This window comes from Armigeres subalbatus, chromosome 1 (assembly GCF_024139115.2).
Source record: "Armigeres subalbatus isolate Guangzhou_Male chromosome 1, GZ_Asu_2, whole genome shotgun sequence".
NCBI classification, from domain to species: Eukaryota; Metazoa; Arthropoda; class Insecta; order Diptera; family Culicidae; genus Armigeres; species Armigeres subalbatus.
Genome location: NC_085139.1, coordinates 90,552,842 through 90,576,954, shown reverse-complemented (window position 1 = coordinate 90,576,954; position 24,113 = coordinate 90,552,842). Strand labels below are relative to the sequence as shown.

Genomic DNA, 24,113 nt, shown 5'->3' with positions numbered 1-24,113 from the left:
ATGTTGATGAACAGCGTGTCCTTCAACCCGATGGATGCCGTGACAATCCACGTTAGTGTCGTAATCACTATCATATAGAACGAGTACAGCCACACGTTCGATTGGGTGTTGATATCGTAGAAGCTGCGTCCGTGGGAATTGAGAAATGGTTTTGGAATCTGATCGTCTGGAAAAGATTAATTTCTGTCATTTCATACTTGACCTCGAACCCAGTTGGAAATGGAACAGGATTATAGTCCAAGAAGATCACACAGAAAATGACGTACAGAAAAGGCGTAAGGCAATAAAACAACGTTATGCATCTCATAAGGTGCATCAGAATTATTGATAGCTTCTTTGATGAGGTTTCGGTGCTTTTGAAAATGTTCTTCGGAACCGGATCATCATCTTCCATCACTGAAAATAAATATACTGGAAATGCGCATAACCTACCCGCGATTTTGCAGTACTTACTTCTCGCGAACATTTCCTGGAACATATCCAAGACCATTTGGATACTTGGCTTCTTAACAATTATGGTAATGATAGAGGTCACATCCATGAAATGGGTCATCAGTTCTCCGGCAGCTCGGGATGCTTTGACGTATTGTTTGTTACCCATCAGATCTACCAAAGAGATGATCAGCGGAATGATCAAGAAGATGAACGTCAGCAATACAATGGCGTTTCTCAATCGTTTGGTATTATCTGTTGTGCCCCAATAACCAAACAGATGGATGAGCTTCAAGTCTTCGTCGAAGCTAGTCAGCCGAGCTGGAGGCGGTCGACGAGATGAATCCTTCATGGTATCTGCTGTCGCTGCCATCCGTGCAAAAGTATGGGCAACGATTAATCGAACATTTTTGTTTGCCTTCCGAAGCATTCGTGGTTGTGAACATTTCCGCAAACAATGATTTAATTACTAATGAGAAAGCCACCTGGTTTTGTTTGATCTGACCCGTGAAACTGACAGGATAATTATATGCGACTTATGAACAATTCAATTCTGTTCGCAACGAATTTTCCTTTTAGGTACCCCGCGGCTGCATTTGTTGTTACAAGTACTTTGTATTCTTCATATTCTAATGAAACATTTCTCTATGAGGATTCTAATGGGTGGGGTGTAGATTCAAAGCTACAAAAAGATGGGACATGTAACAATTTTACTGCACTATGAAGTTGGCTTGTAGCGACATAAATAATTTGTACATAGCTTGCATTCCTGCTCTGCTTGTAATTCAATAGGAATAATAATGTACGCTTCTAAATCGATCGATAGGTGGAGCCGCGCAAATTGAGACATACAAATTACGCAGAATATTGTTTTTATTGAAGCCCAGATATCGTTTTTGATGGCTGATATTGTAATTATTCTTGAGACCGACTTGGCTACAATGTTCTTTTTAATTTCCAAAACGATTTCTGACTGAAAATTTATTCGTTTTTACACGAATTTGAATACTTTGATCTACATCAGTAAGTTGTGATGAATTTCTTCGTGAACTTCTTTCAAATTTTCACGGCATTTTTTTCTGCCTGAATAAGCACGAGGAATTTCCACGGAAATTGTTAAGAAAATTATTTTGACCTTTTAGTGGAATGTCTTCACTTGTCATAAGACGAGTTTGTACAATCAGTCGAGTCAAGTACGAGACACTGAAGACGGCCTTACTGTTGAGGTCGAAATACGTATCTGTCAAGATTCAATTAAGTGGTGGAATTTCAATGGAATTGTACAAACTCGTCTTATGACAAGTGTTCCACGGAAAATTGTTCTCAAATTTCAAATAAACTTTTCCAAATTTTCGGGGATTTTTTTTATAGCGAGTGTTGGCGCGGAACACTTTGGTGGTTTCGGAGTTTGTACAAACTTTCAACGCAGCGGAATTGATAGAACGATCACTTTTATTCCTGTTGAAAGGAGGCTTCCGAGTTTCTTGAAAGGAGGCTTCCGAACCTCTTGAAAGGAGGCTTCCGAGCATCTTGAAAGGAGGCTTTCGAGCCTCTTGAAAGGAGGCTTTCGAGCCTCTTGAAAGGAGGCTTACAAGCCTCTTGAAAAAAGGCTTACAAGCCTCTTGAAAAAAGGCTTCCGAGCCTCTTGAAAGGAGGCTTCCGAGCCTCTTGAAAGGAGGCTTCCGAGCCTCTTGAAAGGAGGCTTCCGAGCCTCTTGAAAGGAGGCTTCCGAGCCTCTTGAAGGGATCCTTCCGAGCCTCTTGAAAGGAGGCTTTCGAGCCTCTTGAAAGGAGGCTTTTGAGCCTCTTGAAAGGAGGCTTTCGAGCCTTTTGAAAGGAGGCTTTCGAGCCTCTTGAAAGGAGGCTTTCGAGCCTCTTGAAAGGAGGCTTTCGAGCCTCTTGAAGGAGGCTGAACCTCTTGAAATGAGGGCTTCTGAGCCTCTAGAAAGGAGGCTTCGAGGACACTTGAAAGGAGGCTTCCAAGTCTCTTGGAAGGAGGCTCTGAGCCTCTTGAAAGGAGGCTTTCAGGCCTCTTGAAAGGAGGCTTCTGAGCCTCTTGAAAGAGGCTTCCTGAGCTTCTTGAAAGGCGGCTTCTGAGGCCTCTTGAAAGCAAGCTTCTGAGGCCTCTTGAAAGGAGGCTTCTGAGCCTCTTGAAAGGAGGCTTCTGAGCCTCTTGAAAGGAGGCTTCTGAGCCTCTTGAAAGGAGGCTTCTGAGCCTCTTGAAAGGAGGCTTCTGAGCCTCTTGAAAGAAGCCTTCTGAGCCTCTTGAAAGGAAGCTTCTGAGCCTCTTGAAAGGAGGCCTGAGCCTCTTGAAAGGAGGCTTCTGAGGCCTCTTGAAAGGAGGCCTGAGCCTCTTGAAAGGAGGCTTGAGCCTCTTGAAAGGAGGCTTCTGAGCCTCTTGAAAGGAGGCTTCTGAGCCTCTTGAAAGGAGGCTTCTGAGGCCTCTTGAAAGGAGGCTTCCAAGCCTCTTGAAAGGAGGCTTCCAAGCCTCTTGAAGGAGGCTTCCGGGCCTCCTGCAAGGAGGCCTGAGCCTCCTGAAAGGAGGCTTCTGAGCATCCTGAAAGGAGGGCTGAGCCTCTTGAAAGGAGGCTCTGAGCCTCTTGAAAGGAGGCCTGAGCCTCTTGAAAGGAGGCTTCTGAGCCTCTTGAAGGAGGCCTGAGCCTCTTGAAAGGAGGATTCTGAGCCTCTTGAAAGGAGGCTTCTGAGCCTCTTGAAAGGAGGCTTCTGGAGCCTCTTGAAAGGAGGCTTCTGAGCCTCTTGAAAGGAGGCTTCTGAGCCTCTTGAAAGGAGGCTTCTGAGCCTCTTGAAAGGAGGCTTCTGAGCCTCTTGAAAGGAGGCTTCCGAGCCTCTTGAAAGGAGGCTGAGCCTCTTGAAAGGAGGCCTGGTCCTCTTGAAAGGAGGCTTCCGAGCCTCTTGAAAGGAGGCTCTGAGTCTCTTGAAAGGAGGCTTCTGAGCCTCTTGAAAGGAGGCTCTGAGGCCTCTCGAGAGGAGGCTTCTGAACCTCTTGAAAGGAGACTTCCTGAGCCTCTTGAAAGGGAGATTGAGGCCTCTTGAAAGGAGGCTTGCGAGCCTCTCGAGAGGAGGCTTCCGAACCTCTTGAAAGGAGACTTCCGAGCCTCTTGAAAGGAGATTTCCGAGCCTCTTGAAAGGAGGCTTCCGAACCTTTTGGAAGGAGGCTTCCGAGCCTTTTGGAAGGAGGCTTCCGAGCCTCTTTAAAGAGGCTTCGAACCTCTAGAAAGGAGGCTTCCGGGCCTCTAGAAAGGAGGCTGCCGAACCTCTTGAAAGGAGGCTTCCGAGCCTCTTGAAAGGAGGCTTCCGAGCCTCTTGAAAGGAGGCTTCCGAGCCTCTTGAAAGGAGGCTTCAGAGCCTCTTGAAAGGAGGCTTCAGAGCCTCTTGAAAGGAGGCTTTCGAGCCTCTTGAAAGGAGGCTTCCGAGCCTCTTGAAAGGAGGTTTCCGAACCTCTTGACAGGAGGCTTCCGAGCCTCTTGAAAGGAGAGCCTCTTGAGAGCCTTTTGGAAGAAGGCTTCCGAGCCTATTGAAAAAGGCTTCCGAACCTCCAGAAAGGAAGGAGGCTCCCGAGCCTCTATAAAGGAGGCAGCCGAACCTCTTGAAAGGAGGCTTCCGAGCCTCTAGAAAGGAGGCTTCCGAGACTCTAGAAAGGAGGCTGCCGAACCTCTTGAAAAGAGGCTTCCGAGCCTTTAGAAAGGAGGCTTCCGAGACTCTTGAAAGGAGGCTTACAAGCCTCTTGAAAAAAGGCTTCCGAGCCTCTTGAAAGGAGTCTTCCGAGCCTCTTGAAAGAAGGCTTCCCAGCCTCTTGAAAGAAGGCTTTCCAGCCTCTTGAAAGGAGGCTTCCGAGACTTTTGAAAGGAGGCTTACAAGCCTCTTGAAAAAAGGCTTCCAAGCCTCTTGAAAGGAGGCTTCCGTGCCTCTTGGAAGGGGGCTTCCAAGCCCATTGAAAGGAGGCTTCCGAGATTCTTGAAAGGAGGCTTCCGAACCTCTTGAAAGGAGGCTTCCAAACCTCTTGAAAGGAGGCTTCCGAGCCTCTTGAAAGGAGGCTTACAAGCCTCTTGAAAAAAGGCTTACAAGCCTTTTGAAAAAAGGCTTCCGAGCCTCTTGAAAGGAGGCCTGAGGCCTCTTGAAAGGAGGCCTGAGCCTCTTGAAAGGAGGCTTCTGAGCCTCTTGAAGGGAGCCTTCAGGCCTCTTGAAAGGAGGCTTCCAGACCTCTTGAAAGGAGGCTTCCAGAACCTCTTGAAATGAGGCTTGAGCCTCTAGAAAGGAGGCTTCGAGACACTTGAAGGGAGGCTTCCAAGTCTCTTGGAAGGAGGCTTCCGGAGCCTCTTGAAAGGAGGCTGAGCCTCTTGAAAGGCGGCTTCGAGCCTCTTGAAAGCAAGCTTGAGCCTTGAAAGGAGGCTTCTGAGCCTCTTGAAAGGAGGCTTCTGAGCCTCTTGAAAGGAGGCTTCTGAGCCTCTTGAAAGGAGCCTTCCAGGCCTCTTGAAAGGAGCCTTCGAGCCTCTTGAAAGGAGGCTTCTGAGCCTCTTGAAAGGAGGCTTCTGAGCCTCTTGAAAGGAGGCTTGAGCCTCTTGAAAAGAGGCTTCTGAGCCTCTTGAAAGGAGGCTTCCGGAGCCTCTTGAGGAGGCTCTGAGCCTCTTGAAAGGAGGCGAGGCCTCTTTAAAGGAGGCTTCTGAGGCCTCTTGAAAGGAGGCTTCTGAGCCTCTTGAAAGGAGGCTTCCAAGGCCTCTTGAAAGGAGGCTTCCAAGCCTCCTGAAAGGAGGCTTCTGAGCCTCTTGAAAGGAGGCTCTGAGGCCTCTTGAAGGAGGCTTCTGAGCCTCTTGAAAGGAGGATCTTGAGGCCTCTTGAAAGGAGGATTCTGAGCCTCTTGAAAGGAGGCTGAGGCCTCTTGAAAGGAGGCTTGAACCTCTTGAAAGGAGGCTTCTGAGCCTCTTGAAGGAGGGCTTCTGAGCCTCTTGAAAGGAGGCTGCTGAGGCCTCTTGAAAGGAGGCTCTGAGCCTCTTGAAAGGAGGCTTCTGAGCCTCTTGAAAGGAGGCTTCCGGTCCTCTTGAAAGGAGGCTTCTGAGCCTCTTGAAAGGAGGCCTGAGCCTCTTGAAAGGAGGCTTCCGAGCCTCTTGAAAGGAGGCTCTGAGGCCTCTTGAAAGGAGGCTTCAGGCCTCTTGAAAGGAGGCTTCCTGAGCCTCTTGAAAGGAGGCTTCCTGAGCCTCTTGAAAGGAGGCTTCTGAGCCTCTTGAGAGGAGGCTTCCAGAACCTCTTGAAGGAGACTTCCAGACCTCTTGAAAGGAGACTTCTGAGCCTCTTGAAAGGAGATTTCCGAGGCCTCTTGAAAGGAGGGTTCTGAACCTTTTGGAAGGAGGCTTCTGAACCTCTTGGAAGGAGACTTCTGAGCCTCTTGAAAGGAGATTTCAGAGCCTCTCGAAAGGAGGCTTCCTGAACCTTGGAAGGAGGCTTCTGAGGCCTTTTTGGAAGGAGGCTCGAGGCCTCTTTAAAGAGGCTTCAGACCTCCTAGAAAGGAGGCTTCCGGGCCTCTAGAAAGGAGGCTGCTGAACCTCTTGAAAGGAGGCTTGAGGCCTCTTGAAGGAGGCTTGAGGCCTCTTGAAAGGAGGCTTCCGAGCCTCTTGAAAGGAGGCTTCCGAGCCTCTTGAAAGGAGGCTTCAGAGCCTCTTGAAAGGAGGCTTCAGAGTCTCTTGAAAGGAGGCTTTCGAGCCTCTTGAAAGGAGGCTTCCGAGCCTCTTGAAAGGAGGTTTCCGAACCTCTTGAAAGGAGACTTCCGAGCCTCTTGAAAGAAGGCTTCCGAACCTCTAGAAAGGAGGCTCCCGGGCCTCTAGAAAGGAGGCTGCCGAACCTCTTGAAAGGAGGCTTCTGAGCCTCTAGAAAGGAGGCTCCCGAGCCTCTATAAAGGAGGCTGCCGAACCTCTTGAAAGGAGGCTTCCGAGCCTCTAGAAAGGAGGCTTCCGAGACTCTAGAAAGGAGGCTTACAAGCCTCTTGAAAAAAGGCTTCCAAGCCTCTTGAAAGGGGCTTGAGAGCCTCTTGAAAGAAGGCTTCCCAGCCTCTTGAAGAAGGCTTCCGAGCCTTTAGAAAGGAGGCTTCCGAGACTCTTGAAAGGAGGCTTACAAGCCTCTTGAAAAAAGGCTTCCAAGTCTGTTGAAAGGAGTCTTCCGAACCTCTTGAAAGGGGACTTCCAAGCCCCTTGAAAGGAGGCTTTCAAGCCCCTTGAAAGGAGGCTTCCAAGCCCCTTGAAAGGAGGCTTCCGAGCCTCTTGAAAGGAGGCTTCCGAGCCTCTTGAAAGGAGGCTTCCGAGCCTCTTGAAAGGAGGCTTCTGGAGCCTCTTGAAAGGAGGCTCTGAGCCTCTTGAAAGAAGGCTCTGAGCCTCTTGAAGGAGGCTTGAGCCTCTTGAAAGGAGGCCTGAGCCTCTTGAAAGGAGGCTTGAGGCCTCTTGAAGGAGGCTTTGAGCCTCTTGAAGGAGGCCTGAGCCTTCTTGAAAGGAGGCTTCTGAGCCTCTTGAAAGGAGGCTTCTGAGCCTCTGAAAGGAGGCTTCTGAGCCTCTTGAAAGGAGGCTTCTGAGCCTCTTGAAAGGAGCCTGAGCCTCTTGAAAGGAGCCTTCCAGTCTCTTGAAAGGAGGCTTCTGAGCCTCTTGAAAGGAGGCTTGAGCCTCTTGAAAGGAGGCTCTGAGGCCTCTTGAAAGGAGGCTTCCTGAGGCCTCTTGAAAGGAGGCTTCTGAGCCTCTTGAAAGGAGGCTTCTGAGGCCTCTTGAAAGGAGGCTTCTGAGCCTCTTGAAAGGAGGCTTGAGCCTCTTGAAAGGAGGCTTCGAGCCTCTTGAAAGCAGGCTGGAGGCCTCTTGAAAGGAGGCTTCCTGAGGCCTCTTGAAAGGAGGCTTCTGAGCCTTAAAAGGGAGGCTTCTGAGCTTCTTGAAAGGAGGCTTGAGGCCTCTTGAAAGGAGGCTTCTGAGCCTTTGAAAGGAGGCTTGAGCCTCTTGAAAGGAGGCTTCTGAGCCTCTTGAAAGTAGGCTTCTGAGGCCTCTTAAAAGGAGGCTTCCGAGCCTCTTGAAAGGAGGCTTCCGAGCCTCTTGAAAGGAGGCTTCCGAGCCTCTTGAAAGGAGGCTTGCGAGCCTCTTGGAAGCAGGCTTCCAATCCTCTCTAAAGGAGGCTTCCAAGCTTCTTGAAAGGCGCCTCTCGAGCTTCTCGAAACGAGGCTTTCAAGCTCCTTTAAATGAGGCTTCCGAGCCACTTAAGAGGAGGCTTCCGAGCCTTTTACGAGGAGACTTCCGAACCAGGGATGGGAAACAATCTGGCGACAGAATCAAATGAAAATTTGCTATTAATATCTGATAATGATTCAGCACAATACTGCTCCGAAACGGTTCAAGAATTTAGTCACTCGACGTTTTGTCCATTTGATCTTGTGTCCTTCAGCCCTTCATACACTGTACTGGTTGTAGTGATAGGATTCAATAGATTTCGATTTTTTAATCGCTATGCATATTATGTACAATACAAAGTTTTGGAATAAAAAATTACACTATTGGCAAAAGTGCATCAATAAGCTTCTATTGCAATTGTAATACATCCGCCAGGTACCCCAGGTTGAGAACAACTGGTGTATGGCAATTTATGCGAATTCAGAGTAGGTACCCGTCGGAGGATCTCCTGGTTCTCCTGCCAACGATCGAGGCGATTCCGAGAAACTTTCGAAAGGTCAGGCTCAAGGGTCGATGAATTAAAAAGTGACCCGTAGTCAAAACGTCCAGGTCGATTGGGTCGGCGGAGATCGGCGTAAGTGGTCAGACAGTTCAGACAGGCTTCAAGACGAACCAACAAAGTGATGAACTCATCTTGCGACAGAACGGAATTGCTAACGGTCGAACGGAAATGCTGCTTAAACGACTTTACCGCCGGCTCCCATAGTCCTCCGAAGCTCGGACACTTGCCACAAACAATTGTGGTCCGGCGTGTAGATATTTGCGATGATAGTGCTCCATAATAGCTTCAGTCAGCGGGTGACGAGCCGGAAGGATTATTGGATGCTTTTCGTCCTCCGAAATCAACGCATTTTCAAGACGCCCACCAACACGTAGAATGCCGTCCTTCAGAACAGGCGCAAGATTCTTCAAAGGTGAAGTCGACTTTACTTGTCCATCGGAAGCAACTGATGCGATCTCGTTTGGGAACACTTCTGTTTGTGCTAAACGCACCAATGATGAAAGGGCTTGATTTAGTTCAGTGGTTTGTGTAGAAATCCTAATCTGCGACGAGAGCGATTTTCTGGCTTGATATTGTAGACGAAACCTTGGATCGGGGCAATTAGACGAACTAGTGATGCAAAGGACGAACGTAGGTGAAACATCTGATTCGGTTCCTGGGTGTGAATCAGCTGGAAGCTCCTGTTATTCCGCTTGTAGGAGCAGAGACCAGAAGCGTGACGGCTGCTTCAACCATGGCGGCCCTGTCCACCAAACCGTGGACTCCTTCAGCTGATTAGGTTCCATCCCGCGTTGCCGCACGTCCAGCAACGCTACGATCTATGCCGAATGATAAATAGTGGACCTTAGAATCATACCCATTTCATTGTTCAATCTTAATTTTTCAACAAATTAAATCTAGGTCTCTCTTGGAAGGCTCATATCGAATGGAGAAATACGATATTTGGTTTGATACTATTACCGATTGGTGATTTGATCTCTTTTTTTTGCTTGTGCTCCAATCGTGCAATGTGTTTTTATTAATCAATACAGTAAAATAAATTCGCCTTGTTATCAGTATTCACGAGACCATCGTCCCTTAACATGTTCACCTCGATTAGCTTGCAGTAAATAACCTTCATGTCTACCCATCTATGCGACCGTAGACGTGTTTGATGAACAGAAAGAAAGAATACACAGCATTGGTCGCCCGTTTCAGTCCCTCGTTGTTCGATTCGAAGAATTTTCCAACCATAACTCCAGGATTTGTTTGACCTCGCTGCAGCATCATCATCAGTGCCTTCTGAACATGGATCGGCTTGTCGTACCACTCGGTCTCGTAAATGGCTTCCGCAACTTCAGAACCCTTTCAATGAAAATCATCAAAAAATCAGATCAAACAGTAAACGATTGAACCTACCGCCAGCGCCAACCGCTCCCCTAACCAGGCGAACACCGTGATTCCCCAAGCGGCGTGCATGAACATGATGGCCAATCGGAGCACCATGAAGCCATTCAATTCCACCTCTGTAAAGACCAGCATATTCAGACAAAGAATGGCACTGCTACCGAGGTAATGCGCCAGCAGATCAACGTTGATCGAGTCGTTCAATATCCCAACGCATCTGAAAGCGGTAAACGAATATAGGCGTTATGTGATGTCCTCGCTTATAGAAACCAGACAGGCCTACTCAAAGGAATGGCTGTGGAGGTCTACCAAGTTTTTCAGATGGGTGTTCACTTCCACGTCTGAGATGGTTTTGAGCTGATTGATTTTGTGCATCAAAATGCGAAAATTCATTGTGCAGTGGTTGAAAATATTAATGAATAGCGTGTCCTTCACTCCGATGGATATCGTAATAATCCACGTGACTGGTATGATGACCATCATATAGAATGAGTACAGCCACACGTTCGATTGGATGTTGATATAGTAGAAGCTGTTTGAACCCACATAAAAAGTATTGAATCAATGTTCGAATTCATTGCATTCTGAGCATTCATACTTGACCTCGATTCCGGTTGGAAACGGAACAGGATCAGAATACAGGATGTTCACGCAAAATAAGGTGTACAGGAATGGAGCGCAACAATACAAAAAACCAGTGCTTCCCATAATACGCTCCATCAACACGGATATGTTCTTCGATAGATTCTCAATTTTCCCAAGCATTTTTTTTGGAATCGGGTCTTCTTCTTCCATCACTGAAATTAAACACCAATCAAGTACACAAAAGCTTGCAAAGAATTCGCATTAAATACACTTCTCGAAAATGATCTGGAATTTGTCCAGAGCTTGCACGAACTTTCGCTTCCTAATAATGATGACCGTAATCGAGCATAAATCCATACAGAAGGTAACGAGTTCACCAGCGTTTCGGGATGCTTTGACATATTGCTTCTTGAGCATAAGGTCCACCAAAGACAGCAAAAGTGGAATGATGAAAAAGACGAACAACAGCAATAGAATGGCGCTTCTCGAACGGTTTTTCTTGTCGGTCGAGCCCCAGTAGCCAAGCCAGTGGATCAGTTTCAAGTCTGCATCGAAACTTGTCAGCCGAGCTGGCGACGATCGTCGATCCGGGTCCCCCATGCTGTCCGATATCGCTGCCTTCCGGACAAAAGGTTGGGTATTGAGTAATCGGATGTTTTTTATTCGATTATTATCCGAGGAATTTTCCGAAATCAATAATTCAAACACAAATGGGAGAGCTGCTGACCGTTGATCACAAACTTCGTCTAATCGTCCCTCCCAGTCCCTTGACAGGATAATAACATATTTTTGTACAAGTTTTTCCTTTCATTATTTTTACTATTTATACTTCTCTCTTCCAGTGATGGTATTCCCTTTTCTTTGTAGGGAGGAAGGTCTGCATATGAATATTAAAAAAGTAGCAGGAAGGAAGTTAAATGCAGGAAGCGCGTTAAGTTCTGCCAGAAAGCGTGGGAGTCATGAAGAGTGAAGAACAACCTCCGTGAAACTTCGAATGGTTCGATAAGGAACGCAAAAGACTTGCATAGAAGCGTAGAACCTTGTTTTAGGGAGTATAAAAGCACTACGCTTGATGTGCCGAAGGCTCTTCCTAGACAGTTCTAAGATTTTCACTTGGGGTTCTCATCGCGAAGTAAAACTCCCTTCCAAGAAGCATTTTCTAAGCAACGTGTCCCCATGGAAGAATGTGTCCGTTAATTCAAGTTGAGTTGTTGCCGGCCCGCATGTCCAAGTCGTTATTATGTCATTATGACCGAAATGAACATACGACCGAAAATGTCGATCGTCCAAACTTTGGTTTAAGGTCTGTGGGAAGGGTTTTCCGTTAAAAAAGCACGTGGTAGCACTCTCTGAGAAAGAAAGTTGAAATTTCTTCGGAAGTTTCTTCGGAAGTTCCTCTAGGAATTCCTTCAGAAATTCCTCCAGGAATTCCTTCGGAAGTTCCTCCAGGAATTCCTCCGGAAGTTCCTCCAGGAATTCCTTCGGAAGTTCCTCCAGGAATTTCTCCGGAGGTTCCGCCAGGAATTCCTTTGGAAGTTCCGCCAGGAATTCTTTCGGAAGTTCCTCCAAGAATTCTTTCGGAAGTTCCTCCAGGAATTCATTCGGAAGTTTCTCCAGGAATTCTTTCGGAAGTTCCTCCAGGAATTTCTTCAGAAGTTCATCAAGGAATTCCTTCGGAATTTCTCTTAGAATTCCTTCGGAAGTTTCGCCAGGAATTCCTTCGGGAGTTTCTCCAGGAATTCGTTCGGAAGTTCCTCCAGGAATTCCTCCGGAAGTTCCTCCAGAAATTCCTTCGGAAGTTCCTCCAGGAATTCCTTCGAAGTTCCTCCAGGAATTCCTTCGGAAGTTTCTTCAGGAATTCCTTCGGAAGTTCCTCCAGGAATTCCTTCGGAAGTTCCTCCAGGAATTCTTTCGGATGTTCCTCCAGGAATTCCTTCGGAAGTTCCTCCAGGAATTTTTTCGGAAGTTCCTCCAGGAATTCCTTCGGAAGTTCCTTTGGAAGTTCATCCAGGAATTCCTTCGGAAGTTCCTCCAGGAGTTCCTTCGGTAGTTCCTCCAGGAATTCCTCCGGAAGTTCCTCCAGGAATTCTTCCGGAAGTTCCTCCAGGAATTCCTGCGGAAGTTCCTCCAGGAATTCCTTCGGAAGTTCCTCCAGGAATTCCTTCGGAAGTTCCTCCAGGAATTCCTTCGGAAGTTCCTCCAGGAATTCCTTCGGAAGTTCCTCCAGGAATTCCTTCGGAAGTTCCTCCAGGAATTCCTTCGGAAGTTCCTCCAGGAATTTCTTCGGAAGTTCCTCCAGGAATTCCTTCGGAAGTTCCTCCAGGAATTCCTTCGGAAGTTCCTTCAGGAATTCCTTCGGAAGTTCCTTCAGGAATTCCTTCGGAAGTTCCTCCAGGAATTCCTTCGGATGTTCCCCCGGGAATTTCTTCGAAAGTTCCCCCAGGGTTTCCTTCGGAAGTTCCTCCGGAAGTTCCGCCAGGAATTCCTTCGGAAGTTCCGCCAGGAATTCCTTCGGAAGTTCCGCCAGGAATTCCTTCGGAAGTTCCGCCAGGAATTCCTTTAGAAGTTCCTCCAGGAATTCCTTCGGAAGTTCCGCTAGGAATTCCTTCGGAAGTTCCGCTAGGAATTCCTTCGGAAGTTCCTCCAGCAATTCCTTCGGAAGTTCCTCCAGGAATTCCTTCGGAAGTTCCTCCAGGAATTCCTTCGGAAGTTCCTCCAGGAATTCCTTCGGAAGTTCCTCCAGGAATTCCTTCGGAAGTTCCTCCAGGAATTCCTTCGGAAGTTCCTCCAGGAATTCCTTCGGAAGTTCCTCCAGGAATTCCTTCGGAAGTTCCTCCAGGAATTCCTTCGGAAGTTCCTCCAGGAATTCCTTCGGAAGTTCCTCCAGGAATTCCTTCGGAAGTTCCTCCAGGAATTCCTTCGGAAGTTCCTCCAGGAATTCCTTCGGAAGTTCCTCAGGAATTCCTTCGGAAGTTTCTCCAGAAATTCCTTCGGAAGTTCCTCCAAAGATTCGTTCGGAAGTTCCTCCAAGAATTCCTTCGGAAGTTCCTCCAGGAATTCCTTCGGAAGTTCCTCCAGGAATTCCTTCGAAAGCTCCTTCAGGAATTCCTTCGAAAGCTCCTCCAGCAATTCCTTCGGAAGTTCCTCCAGGAATTCCTTCAGAAGTTCCTCCAGAAATTCCTTCAGAAGCTCCTCCGAGAGTTCCTTCGGAAGTTCCTCCAGGAATTCCTTCGGAAGTTCCTCCAGGAATTCCTTCGGAAGTTCCTCCAGGAATTCCTTCGGAAGTTCCTCTAGGAACTTCCTTCGGAATTCCTGGAGGAACTTCGGAGGAATTCTGGAGGAACTTTCGAGGAATTCCCGGAGGAACTACTGGAGGAACTCGGAGGAATTCCTGAGGAGCTGGAGGAATTCTGAGGAACTTCCGGAGGAATTCCTGGAGGAACTTCCGGAGGAATTCCCGGAGGAACTTCCGGAGGAATTCGGAGGAACTTCCGGAGGAATTCCCGAGGAACTTCCGGAGGAATTCTGGAGGAACTTCCGAGGAATTCCTGAGGAACTTCCGGAGGAATTCCTGGAGGAACTTCCGGAGGAATTCGGAGGAACTTCCGGAGGAATTCCCGAGGAACTTCCGGAGGAATTCGAGGAACTTCCGGAGGAATTCCTGGAGGAACTCCGGAGGAATTCGGAGGAACTTCCGGAGGAATTCCTGGAGGAACTTCCGGAGGAATTCCCGGAGGAACTTCCGGAGGAATTCCCGGAGGAACTTCCGGAGGAATTCCCGGAGGAACTTCCGGAGGAATTCCCGGAGGAACTTCCGGAGGAATTCCCGGAGGAACTTCCGGAGGAATTCCCGGAGGAACTTCCGGAGGAATTCCCGGAGGAACTTCCGGAGGAATACCCGGAGGAACTTCCGGAGGAATTCCCGGAGGAACTTCCGGAGGAATTCCCGGAGGAACTTCCGGAGGAATTCCCGGAGGAACTTCCGGAGGAATTCCCGGAGGAACTTCCGGAGGAATTCCGGAGGAACTTCCGAGGAATTCCTGAGGAACTTCCGGAGGAATTCGGAGGAACTTCCGGAGGAATTCCTGAGGAACTTCGGAGGAATTCTGGAAGAACTTCCGAGGAATTCAGGAGGAACTTCCGGAGGAAGGAGGAACTTCCGGAGGAATTCGAGGAACTTCCGGAGGAATTCCGGAGGAACTTCCGGAGGAATTCCCGGAGGAACTGGAGAAAATTTCCCGGAGGAACTTCCGGAGGAATTCCCGGAGGAACTTCCGGATGAATTCCTGGAGGAACTTCCGGAGGAATTCCCGGAGGAACTTCCGGAGGAATTCCCGGAGGAACTTCCTGGCGGAACTTCCAGAGGAATTTCTGGAGGAACATTCGAAGTTATTCCTGGAGGAACTTCCGAAGGAATTCCTGGAGGAACTTCCGCAGGAATTCCTAGATGAACTTCCGCAGGAATTCCTAGAGGAACTTCCGCAGGAATTCTTGGAGGAACTTCCGCAGGAATTCCTGGAGGAACTCCAACTGCTATGGCAACGCCAACGTTTCCCATCGAAAAAAAAGTCCTGTACAAGATCATGCAATTTATCGTCAGTACTTTGAACCTGCTGTGAACTAGAGAGATGGTTGTGACACTGTTTCACACTTTGGATTTTTTAGATTCACGTTGTCCAAGCCAGTAAGGATAGTTGGAGTTGCGTTGTAATTTTCTTCGATGGGTAGACCACAAAGATAAGGAAATCGATTAGATAGCTGGTCCACTGACAAACTTTGCGAGGAAAAGTGCAGCTTTTCGACGGTGTATATGGCCTTCATGTCGCTTATCAGCTCCACGGCCTGAGATTTTGAGACGTATTAGCTATTATTAGTTCGCGGATACATCTTGCCTGTAAATGTCTTTTGCAAATGGGTCTAATGGCCGAAATGCCGTTTGACCATAAGTGAAAGTAAAAAATGTGACGTGATTATTGATAATTAAAAAGTAAGAAGTGAGCTGTGTGCCTTATTACTTCTTATTCGCTTTTCATTCATACTTCTGTATGTCTCACTCATTGTATCTTACTTCTTACTTCTCACTTGTTACTTCTTGCTTCTCATTCCCACTCCTTACTGTGTGAAGTCAACAATGAGAAGTCAGAAGTAAAAAGTGAGATGTAAGACTTCTCACTTTTCTTCAATTCTAATTTTTTATTTGTGACTGTGAGAAATGAGGAGTAAAAGTGAGTAGTAAGAGATGAGAAATCAGAAGTGAAAAGTCAGACGTCTTACATCTCGGTTCTTACTTCTCGTTTCTCATTTCTTACTTCGCATAGTGATTGTGAATTAGAAGTGAGAAGTAGGAAGTGAGAAATGATAAATAAGACATAGAAAAGTAAGAAGTTTGGAATGAGAAGGGAGATATAAGGAGTAATAAATGATACTTCTCCGTATTAAGCAAGGATTGCGAAGTGAAAAGAAAAACTTCTCACTTACTTCTCACTTTCCATTTCCACTTCTCATTGTGAGAAGAAAGAAATGAGAAGGAGCGATGGGAAATAAAAAGTTACTAGTGAGACATGCAAAGTAAGAAGAAAGACGTCTCAAAGCTCACGGTTTACTTCTCACTTTTTACTTTTCATTTTTCTCTTCCTTCTGTGAAAAGTGAGAAGTAACAAGTGGAACTAAAAGGTGACAAATGAAATGTGAGAAATGAGAAGTTAGATATCTCGATTCCCTTCCCTTTATGAGAAGTGAGAAATAAAAAGTGAGACGTCTCACTGCTTACTCTTCATTTCTTATTTCTCACCTCTCAATTTTCATTTCTCACTGTGATGAGTGAGAAATGAAAAGTGAGAAGTCACCAGTGAGAAATGAGAAGTAATACATCTCACATCTTACTGCTCACTTCTCACATTTCATTTCAAACTTCTTACTTCTTCTTTCTTCTCCCTTGTTACTTCTTACTTCTGCTTTTCATTCTCCCTCACTGTGAGACGTGGCAAATGAGAAGTGAACAGATGTGATTTGATAAAAACTAACTGTCAATGAAATTTCAATCGATGGACTCACAAATAAAATAAAGCTTTTAGAAGTTTTCTTCTTCCGAGCGAAGATACACTTCGTTGATTTTTTTCTGAAAATTCAATCGTCATCCTTCGGTTAAAAAATATTTTTTTATGTATTAATTTTTTTAGTATTTACATATTGCTCCGTACACGAAAATGTCCAAACCCATTGGCACAAATATGATCACTGAATTAATTTATTATTTATTAAGCCTTCAACAGTTACATCAGGATCAAAACCTAGCTTCTTTAAAAGTTTAGTGAACTAAAATTGTATTGATAGAAAAAATGAAAAAAGTGGAATAAAAGACTAGCGTTTTGGAACATTCAGGCTATGTTTCATAACACCCAAGTTCAATCACTACGACGGTATGTGGTTATTTTCATTGCAATCCGCAAACAAACTGTCTAACACAAAAATTCAATACGGCTGCATTCTTAAGTAAATAGAATTTCTGCGCCGTACAATAGGGTTATTTTCAATGAAATCTATTCAAAACGTTCATCAGGTCTCCTAACTTTGTGCTAAGGAAGGGGGAACCACATTGTCAAGAAAATTGAATAACTTCACCCAAACCATCGAACCGTCATTATTATTTCTTTATCATCGGTCAAAGATTGGTTGGTCAACGATTTGTGTTTGAATTATTGATTGCGGTAAAGTTTTCCACAGAAGATACGACTCAAAGGATTTTTGATACTTTTTCGGAAAAAATGAACTTACTTCTTATCAGTGCTATCGTAGACCATGAAGGATTCACCACCAGCTCGACTGACTAGCTTCGATGAAGACTTGAAGCTGATCCACATGTTTGGCTACTGGCGATCGGCCAATAAATCTAATCGTTCGAGAAACACCATTTTATTGGTGATGACCATCTTCGCAATCATTCCACTGTTAGTGTCTTTGGTGGATTTGCTGAGCAATGAAAAATACGTCAAAGCATCCCGAGCTGCCGGAGAACTGATGACCTTCTTCATGGATGTGATATCGATAATGACCATCATTGTTAAGAAGCGAAACGTCGAACTAATACTGGACAAGTTTCAGAATATGTTCGAGAAAAGTGAGTATTTCGAAATCGCGGAACTGTTATGTCCTATTTAATGTGCGTTCATTTTCAGTAGTAGAAGATGATGATCCGATTCCGAAGGAAATATTAAAAAGGACCGAAACATTTTCCAAGAGGTTATCTGTTATGATGATGCGTACCATGGGATGCATAACGCTGCTATATTGCTTTATTCCTTTTCTGTACGTCATTTTCTGCGTAATCTTCTTAAACTATGAGCCAGTTCCATTCCCGACCGGCTTCGAGATCAAGTACGATCCGACAGAAATCAATCATTTCAAGTTCAGATTACAAGCCACCTCTTAATTCCCACTGGCGCAGTTTCTACTACATCGACATCCAATCGAACGTATGGGCGTACATTCCCTATATGGCCGTCATGATACCAATAACGTGGATCACCACCTTATCTATCGGAGTGAAGGACACGCTGTTCGTAAACATCTTCAACCACTGCACGATCAACTTCAACATACTGAAGCACAAAATCGATCAACTCAATAACATCGCCGAGTCGGAAGTGGGTTTGCAACTAAGTAGCTACGTAGATTTCCACAACTATTCTCTTGAGTGAGTCATTTGATATACAATTTAGTGAAGCTACTCACAGAATTCCGTTTTCCATACATCTCCCGCAGATGTGTTAGGATATTAGAGGACTCAATAAACGCTGATCTGCTGGTGCACTATCTCGGTAGCATTTCGATACTGTGTCTCAAGATGTTTGTCTTCACGGAGGTGGATCTGGACGGCTTCATGGTGTTCCGTTTGGCGATCATGTTCGCCTATGCTACCTGGGAAGTCGCGGTGTTTGCCTGGCTGGGAGGGCGATTAACGCATGCGGTCAGTTGATCCCCTTATCGGACTTTTTATTTTAGTTTTTCAATTTTTACATTTTGCTCAACTGATAGAGTTCTCAAGTGGCGGATGCCATTTACGCAACCGAATGGTATGATAAGCCGATCCACGCCCAGAAGACTATGATGATGATTCTTATCCGTGGACAGAAAAGCTCCGGGGTCATGGTTGGGAAGTTTTTCCAAGCGAATAGGGAGGGGCTAACAAGGGCGATGAATTCGGTTTATTCTTATTTTCTGTTCATTAGGCATATCTACAGCCGGTTGGATGGGTAAACACGAGCCTTGAAACTTAATTCTAATCATTTTGTTTATTAAAAGTTATGTACAACAAATAAAATGTAAATATGGTAAAAAAAATGGGAGAGCACTAACTCTACATAAAAACGTAAACGATTCTCTGTTTCTAATGTCGAGAAAAAACCTATTGGGTTATTTCAAGTAATCAAACATACAGACATGCGGCACCCAGCTTAGAATTTCAACTGCATCTCCTCAACTGCAATTTTAAACAACTTCCAATGCCAACACTACTGCTTCTCTTCTTCCAGGTTTTTAATTGCTGCAATTTTCTTAAAGTCAATTCTAATTGTGTTCAAAGTTTACTTCCACAGTCTTTAATTGAGAGCTTCCTTCTTCAACCAATGCATAAATTGGCTCTGTGCTCATAAAAGTTGCGAAAATTTTGAGCCCGCACCAGCAACGTCCGAGTTGGACCTAATCTCTGTTATTATCATGTCAATTTCATCGAGACAATCGAACAACGATGGTAGTCGAAGGTTGGTTGGACTTCTATTTATATTTTAATTATTAATTGAGAAAATTTTACTATAAAAGAATTTATTAGGTAGAAAGATAAAATCAGAGGTTGTGACATTGCTTTCCGTGCTAGTAGACTTTCATCGTTCTTGGGTGTTTTCCAGAGGTCAAGAAGTCTCAACTGTGGAATAGAATAGACGACCAGTACTACGTCTTATACTAAAAAACTCGAGAGCGTTTGTCCGGTTTCATCGTTACGGAAAACTGTAGTGGGTTTTCGTTTATTTCAGGCTCAGTTCTTCGTAATATGTACAATCGAAATCATCTTATTATTATGTTAGTAAGAGAGTGACTTGATGCTATGATTACGATGTTTGAAGATGCACGGAGCTTGGGATTTCGGCTTCTCATCCGGGCATTTGGCGTCAGGGACGACGTGACGGGTCGTCGTGCTCGTGAAATGATTCGACTGGGGCATCAGCCAAAACTGCGTAGCTCTACGGAACAGAAATGCAGAGACAAAAGTGTAGTGGATTCTTCCGAACTGATATTTTGATCTTTCTTTTTGCCTACGGGACCGGGCATTCCGCAACGAAGTCTTTCAGGACATCACAACTTTCCCGAAGATAGATACCCCCCGCGGAATATTGAGGTGCGCAAAACCTCTTAAATGGGCGCAAAACCTCTTCGTCTTTTCGTACCAACAGAATACAATTTAACTCCAAATGATACATAATACAATTATTTCTTACAACTATTAACAATAATTAACTTAGTCTAGATCTAGTATCAACAATTTAAGCTAACCTTTCTAAAAGTGTGACAGGGTGAGGGAAAACCTTTTCCGAAGAGTGTTACGACTCAAGTAAAAATCGAATTCATTTGAGCAGCGATTGAAAATTCTGCACATGCTCAAAAATGGTTCGTTGTGCCCGTAATTCGTTCGGGCACCGCGGAGGAAAAAGAATTGTCTAGAACGAAGGTTTTGTTGGCTGACGTTGAAATTCAGCTGGGACAAAAGAGGAGGCGAGTTAATGTAAAAGGTCTGCTACAAATAACGCACGGGCAGTATCACGGCGGACGCTTAGTAAATCTAGCTCAATTAACCTACAGCGGTCCTCATAACTAGGCAAAATGTCAGGGTTTCTCCACGGGAGGTGACGTAGAGCGAACCGTACGAATTTACGCTGAACTGATTCAATACGGGAAATATTATTCTGATAGTAAGGTGCCCAAACTACAGATGAATATTCTAAAGTGGATCTTACTAAAGAACAATATAGAGCCTTTAAACAGTGGACATCATTAAAATTCCTTGCTATTCGAAAAATGAAACCCAGTGTACGGGAGGCCTTAGAGACTATGAAAGCAACATGTTCATTAAACGTCAGCTTAGTGTCTAATAATACACCTAGATCCTTGACAACAGTCTCTCTACGTAGTGTGGTGGATCCAATAGTATAGTCAAAGGCAATTGCTGAATGTTTACGAGAAAACGAAATGAAGGAGCATTTATCTGGATTGAGAACCATACAATTCAGCTGACACCAGTCAGTGAAGAGATCCAACTGCGATTGCAAAAATAGTGTATCTTGTACACCGTTTACGATCCAAAATAATTTGAAGTCGTCGGCAAATGATAGTTTAAAGCACTTGAGTAGCAAGTTAATGTCGTTCAGGTAAACTATAAAAGGACCAAGATGGCTGCCCTGGGGAACTCCTGAAGTCACAGGGAAAAACGAAGAAACACAGTCGCCAATTTTTATCGCCATTTTGCGGTTTCCTAAATAAGAACTGAGCCAACAGAGAATGGAACCAGAGAATCCAAGTCGTTCAATTTTGGCGACAGCGATTTGATGATTGATTTTGTCAAAGGCTGATGAGAAGTCAGTATATATCGAATCGATTTGTTGTCCTTTCTGAAGAGCTTGCATAATAATCGAGGAGTAGATAATCAAGTTAGTATTTGTAGATCGCTTTGGAACAAAACCGTGTTGATCCTCAGAAATGTAGTTCAGGCAATTGTAGGATAGGAACTTTAGAACAACTAGTTCGAACAATTTGGACATGGCACATAGCGCTGCTATGCCACGATAGTTTGTAACCTCTTGCTATATATCGCTAGGTATCGAACTAAATCTGTTAGGGTTCTTTCACCAATTACGTAACGCCAAATTTGATGATTTTGAACCCCCACCCTCCCCCAGTTGATGCTGGTTGTCGGATTCGTATGAAGGAGAAGGTCGTCGTTCAGCATTGCAGTCTGCAGATTAGATAGTTGCGAAAAAGCTATATTAGAAAAGTAAACAGCATCTCGGTTAGAGTCAAATTAAGGTGAAGGTCAGTTTCGATATCGGGGTCGGATTTGACTTCGCCAGTGCCAGCTGAGTGCCTATGCAATATTGCTGGGGTGGGGATCTGACGGTAGTACTCGTTGACGAGCAAAGCCATGGCTTGGCTGTTTCTTTTTGCCATATATGGCGTTACCGGAGCTCGCTGATGTTTGTGATGCTTGCCCGACTGCCAAAGCTTTGAAGCGGAAACAAAAAATTATATTTCTGACCTGTAACTGTGACTTACACCATACCGTTGACAGGCCGTCGGACAACAACTCTTGGGAATGGACATTTAGCATGGAAAAAATATGCCAAAATTAAAGAAATTTGAGGCATGGCATCTCGTTCACTCCCTTGGGTTTGAGCATGCATAAAAGATCATGCTCAGGTTGTAAACGTTGGTATCAGTGTTTGAAGGCCGTTATCGTCAGTAGGTATTTGATAAGCCTTGCCCAAGCAATTTGTTCCCTCTAGAGTTTGCAAGGGCACCACCTTTACCTCCGCTTTCGTGAAATTGCCTCTCGAGTTGTTTTAAGTGTTGTGTCTAATTTGCGAAATCGATGTTTTTCCGCCATTCTGTTGGACCGGTGACGTTTAGTTTAACTGTTTTCTGGACTTTCTGTCTTCAAAGATGATGTTTCCCGTGTTGTTCACCCACGTGATGTTGACTGGTAGGGTGAAGCCATTGAGTACTTGAGTGCGGCCGAGTTATGTTATAACTTTCTAAAACGCATGGTACCTAGTTGGTTTCCTTGGATCCACCATATTCTTCTGATTCCTATCGATCGTGATTGTCCAATTTTTTGGTCTGCAAGTCGTCATTCAATGCGATATCAGGCGAGATCTTGTTGAATGTTTTCTTCTGGAGAACTATCGCACTATAGTTTGTCCGGTCACGGACGGTTAGCGGTTGACCTCGTCAGTGAAGGTTTTCCTGGACACAAAAAACTGCTTGCTCTATGAACGAATACACATTTCATATACAAAATTTTGAATCATCTCTGCTTCCTGATTGGCTAACCAATCAGCGCGTGTCTTATAGTTATTCCCTTTGGCAGGCAGGTCTGAATAATCGACGAGTTCTTTACGGGTTTCTTGTTGCTCACTCTCGCTAATGGCGACCATTTCGGGGAAGGGTCATTTGGCCGAAAACCATTCGGCCGAAAGCCATTTGGCAGAATTCAACTAGGCCGAAAGTTGTTTGGCCGAACATACCATTCAACAGGACAACAGTAATTTGGCCTAATGGGTCATTTGGGCGAAAGGGTCGTTTGGCAGAAAGGCTTGTTTGTTCGTAAGGGTCATTTAGCCGAAAGGGTCATTTGGTAAGAAAATTTTTTTGGGCTTTTTAGTGGAATGTCTTCACTGTCTGTTTGTACCTTCCCATTTAATTCCACCACTTGATTGTACCTTGACAGATACGTATTTCGACCTAAACAGTAAGGTCGTCTTCAGTGTCTCTTACTTGACTCGACTTAGTCGACAAACAGGTCTTATGACAAATGAGGGTCATTTGGTCGAAAGGTTCGTTTGGCCGAAAGGGTAATTTGGCCGAAAGGGTCGTTTGACCGAAAGAGTCATTTGGCCAAAAGGGTCGTGTGGCCGAATGGATCGTTTTGTCGATAGGGTTATTTAGCCGAAAGGGTCATTTGGCTGAATGGGTCGTTTGGCCGAATGGGTCATTTGGCCGAATGGGTCATTTGGCCGAAAGAGTCATTTGGCCGAAAGGGTCGTTCGGCCGAAAGGATCGTTTGGCCGAAAGGTTCGTTTGGACGAATGAGTCTTTTGGCCGAATAGGTCATTTAGCCGAATATGACATTTGGTCGAATAGGTCATTTGGCCGAGTAGTTTATTGAAAAGTGAGAAATTTGGAATGAGAAGAGAGACATCTCACTACTCACTTCGCGCTTTTTACTTTTTACAGCGAGAAGAGATGAATGAGGAGTGAGAACTGAGACGTCTCACTCTTCGTTTTTCATTTCTTGCTGTCAAAAGTGAGAAGCGCGAAGTGAAGAAAGAGAAATGAGACGTCTCACTTCTCACTCCCTATTTCTCAGTTCTCGCTGTTAAAAGTGAGAAGCGTGAAGTGAGTAGTGAGACGCCTCACTACTCACTTTGCGCTCTTCTTTTTTACAGTGAGAAGTGAGAAATGAGGAGTGAGAAGTGAGACGTCTCACTTCTCACTGTTAAAAAAGAAGACCGCAAAGTGAGTAGTGAGATGACCTTTTCAGCCAAATGACCTTTTCGGCCAAACGACCCTTTCGGCTTAATGACCATTTCGGCCAAATGACTTTCGGCATAATAGTCTGTTTGGCAAAATGGTATATTCGGCCAAACAACTTTCGGCCTAGTGGCATACGGCTAAATGGCTTTCGGCCGAATGGGTTTCGTCCAAACGACCCTTCCCCAAATTTAATAATACCCGTCAATATTAATTTCGTTCCATTAGCTCCCACAATTTCTGCCTTGCCTGAAGTTGTTGGCAAATTTAATTTATCAACCAACGATTTGGATGCTAGATGAACTTGAGAACCTGAATCTTAAAATGCTCGCCAGGGAGCAAATTCACCCGAACTGTCATAAGTGCAGTCAAGTGAAGAGTGCTGTCATAAACAAACTGTTATTTGGACGAGGGGTTTGATTCACTGAGTAACTGATAACTGGAGGGGTGAGGGTGTCACAATCATAACTATCAACAGAATCAAGCATATCGACGAAGACAAGAGTATGATGTCTGGCCTTACATTTTGACAAGAGAATCGAGAGAAAAACGCATTGCTCTGATGACCCACCCCAAGGCAATTAAAGCATGCTTTAATAGTTCTTACCTTGACTTGGAGTTGGGCGATGTTCATCTCTCTGAAAGAAGTCAGAAGTCTCACGTTTCACTGCTCACTCCTTAATTCTTACTTTTATTAATTTCTCA

The 24,113-nt window shown here is 45.2% G+C and overlaps 2 protein-coding genes across 4 annotated transcripts in view; one reads left to right on the top strand and one right to left on the bottom strand.

Annotated features, from left to right (window-relative positions):
• Positions 1-24,113, top strand: part of LOC134202104 (uncharacterized) — a 227,861-nt gene that overhangs the window by 80,375 nt on the left and 123,373 nt on the right. The window lies entirely within an intron of this gene.
• Positions 9,264-10,712, bottom strand: LOC134218048 (odorant receptor 30a-like). Its single transcript, XM_062696921.1, has 5 exons — positions 10,382-10,712; positions 10,126-10,324; positions 9,811-10,059; positions 9,540-9,744; positions 9,264-9,485 (listed from the first exon to the last, which is right to left on the bottom strand). The coding sequence occupies exons 1-5, from the start codon at positions 10,710-10,712 to the stop codon at positions 9,264-9,266; spliced, it is 1,206 nt and encodes a 401-aa protein (XP_062552905.1).